This window comes from Pinus tabuliformis, chromosome 1_1 (genome assembly GCF_031772625.1).
Source record: "Pinus tabuliformis cultivar Carrire ecotype Pingquan chromosome 1_1, CPIR1, whole genome shotgun sequence".
Lineage (NCBI taxonomy): Eukaryota > Viridiplantae > Streptophyta > Pinopsida > Pinales > Pinaceae > Pinus > Pinus tabuliformis.
The window spans coordinates 439,201,553-439,202,847 of NC_142297.1; the positions used below are offsets into that span (position 1 = coordinate 439,201,553).

The 1,295-nt window shown below is 44.3% G+C and overlaps 1 protein-coding gene across 1 annotated transcript; it reads right to left on the bottom strand.

Moving 5' to 3' along the window:
* Window positions 1-306: 306 nt before the first annotated feature.
* On the bottom strand, window positions 307-1,023 carry LOC149213614 (uncharacterized). The gene has a single exon (XM_089389089.1). It carries the CDS (start codon window positions 1,021-1,023, stop codon window positions 307-309), a length of 717 nt encoding a protein of 238 aa, XP_089245215.1.
* Between the last annotated feature and the right edge of the window lie 272 nt (window positions 1,024-1,295).

The window sequence follows — 1,295 nt, forward strand, 5'->3', positions numbered from 1 at the left end:
TTGTACTTAAAATAATCTCATAGAATCCAACAAGACTTAGAAGCTATTTATTCAATTCCATTTACTTATATGTATTTTTTTTTTGTAAGGTTCAGCGAGACTTTATATTAATAAAATACAATAGAATACATGATGCAGAGTGGGAGTCGATGGGACCTCCCTGTGTCTGCCTTTGAACAGCTGAGCTGGTCTAGTCTTTGCTCTCATTCTCTCCTCTCTTTTTTTTTCTCTCCGAGTGGATCGCTTGCAGCTTATATAGTTGTCAGTGAATGGATAATTGGAAGAATCAGCGGAGCCTAGCATTTGCTAAGCTTGTTGGTCTACCTTGTTTATGGTGTGGCATTTCTCTCTGAGTTCCCCCTCCTTCAGGTCTTGCCAAAGGATGTGATAGTCTTCACTGTTGGACTGAGCGCCCGCATTGGCTATGGTGTTGGCCAGCTTGTTTGCAGTTCTTCTAAATGCTTGAAAGGTGATGCCTTGAATGTTGCTGAGATGGACTTGCAGATCCTTCAGAATTGCCGAGAGCCTCCAGCTGGGTGTGATCTTGTCCACTTGCGTGCCGTTTTGAAGTTTCCTCATCATCTTGATGACTATCTCTGAGTCTCCTTCCACTATCATGGGTAGGAATTTGTAGTGGTCAGCCAGGGTGATGCCTTTGATGAGAGCAATTAGTTCTGCAGTGTTATTAGTGTTATTTCCCAGATTGCCATGGTAGATGAGTTGGATATTCCCCATATGGTCCCTGATTGCTCCGCCATATCCGGCTTTTGCGTGGTTTTGCTTTGACGCGCCATCGAAGTTTAGTTTGAATTCTGGAAATGGCGGTGTTCCCCATTTGTCCCACTTTATTGCTTGCGTGGTCTGGTTCCTGCTTGTGGGATTGGTCCGAGCTTTGAGTTTGAGGATTTGGACAATCCTTTGGTCCTTTGGAGACAGGTTCCCCTCTTGCTGCGTTATGTCCATGGCATGGATCGTTTCTGTTATTAACTGCCTCGATTTTTCCATTAGCCTATCCACTGTCATTGCAGAGTTTTTAAAGATTTGAGCATTGCGCTCTTTCCAGAGGATCTAGACCACGGCCCCCGGAATGATTTTCCATGCCCTGTTGATCAGATTATTGGTGGACATTGTTGATCTCCAATTGCTCAAGGTAAGACCGATCGATTCTCTGTTTCTTTCTGTTTTCCTGAAGACAAAAGCCATATCATCCCATAGCGCGCAGGCTATGGGGCATGTATTGAGAATGTGGTTGAGCGTTTCATTTTCATTCTCACAAAGGGCGCATCTGGAGGGTT

Coding starts and splice junctions, on each gene's coding strand:
- LOC149213614 (XM_089389089.1), bottom strand. CDS start 1,023: ATGACAGTGGATAGGCTAATGGAAAAATCGAGGCAGTTAATAACAGAA.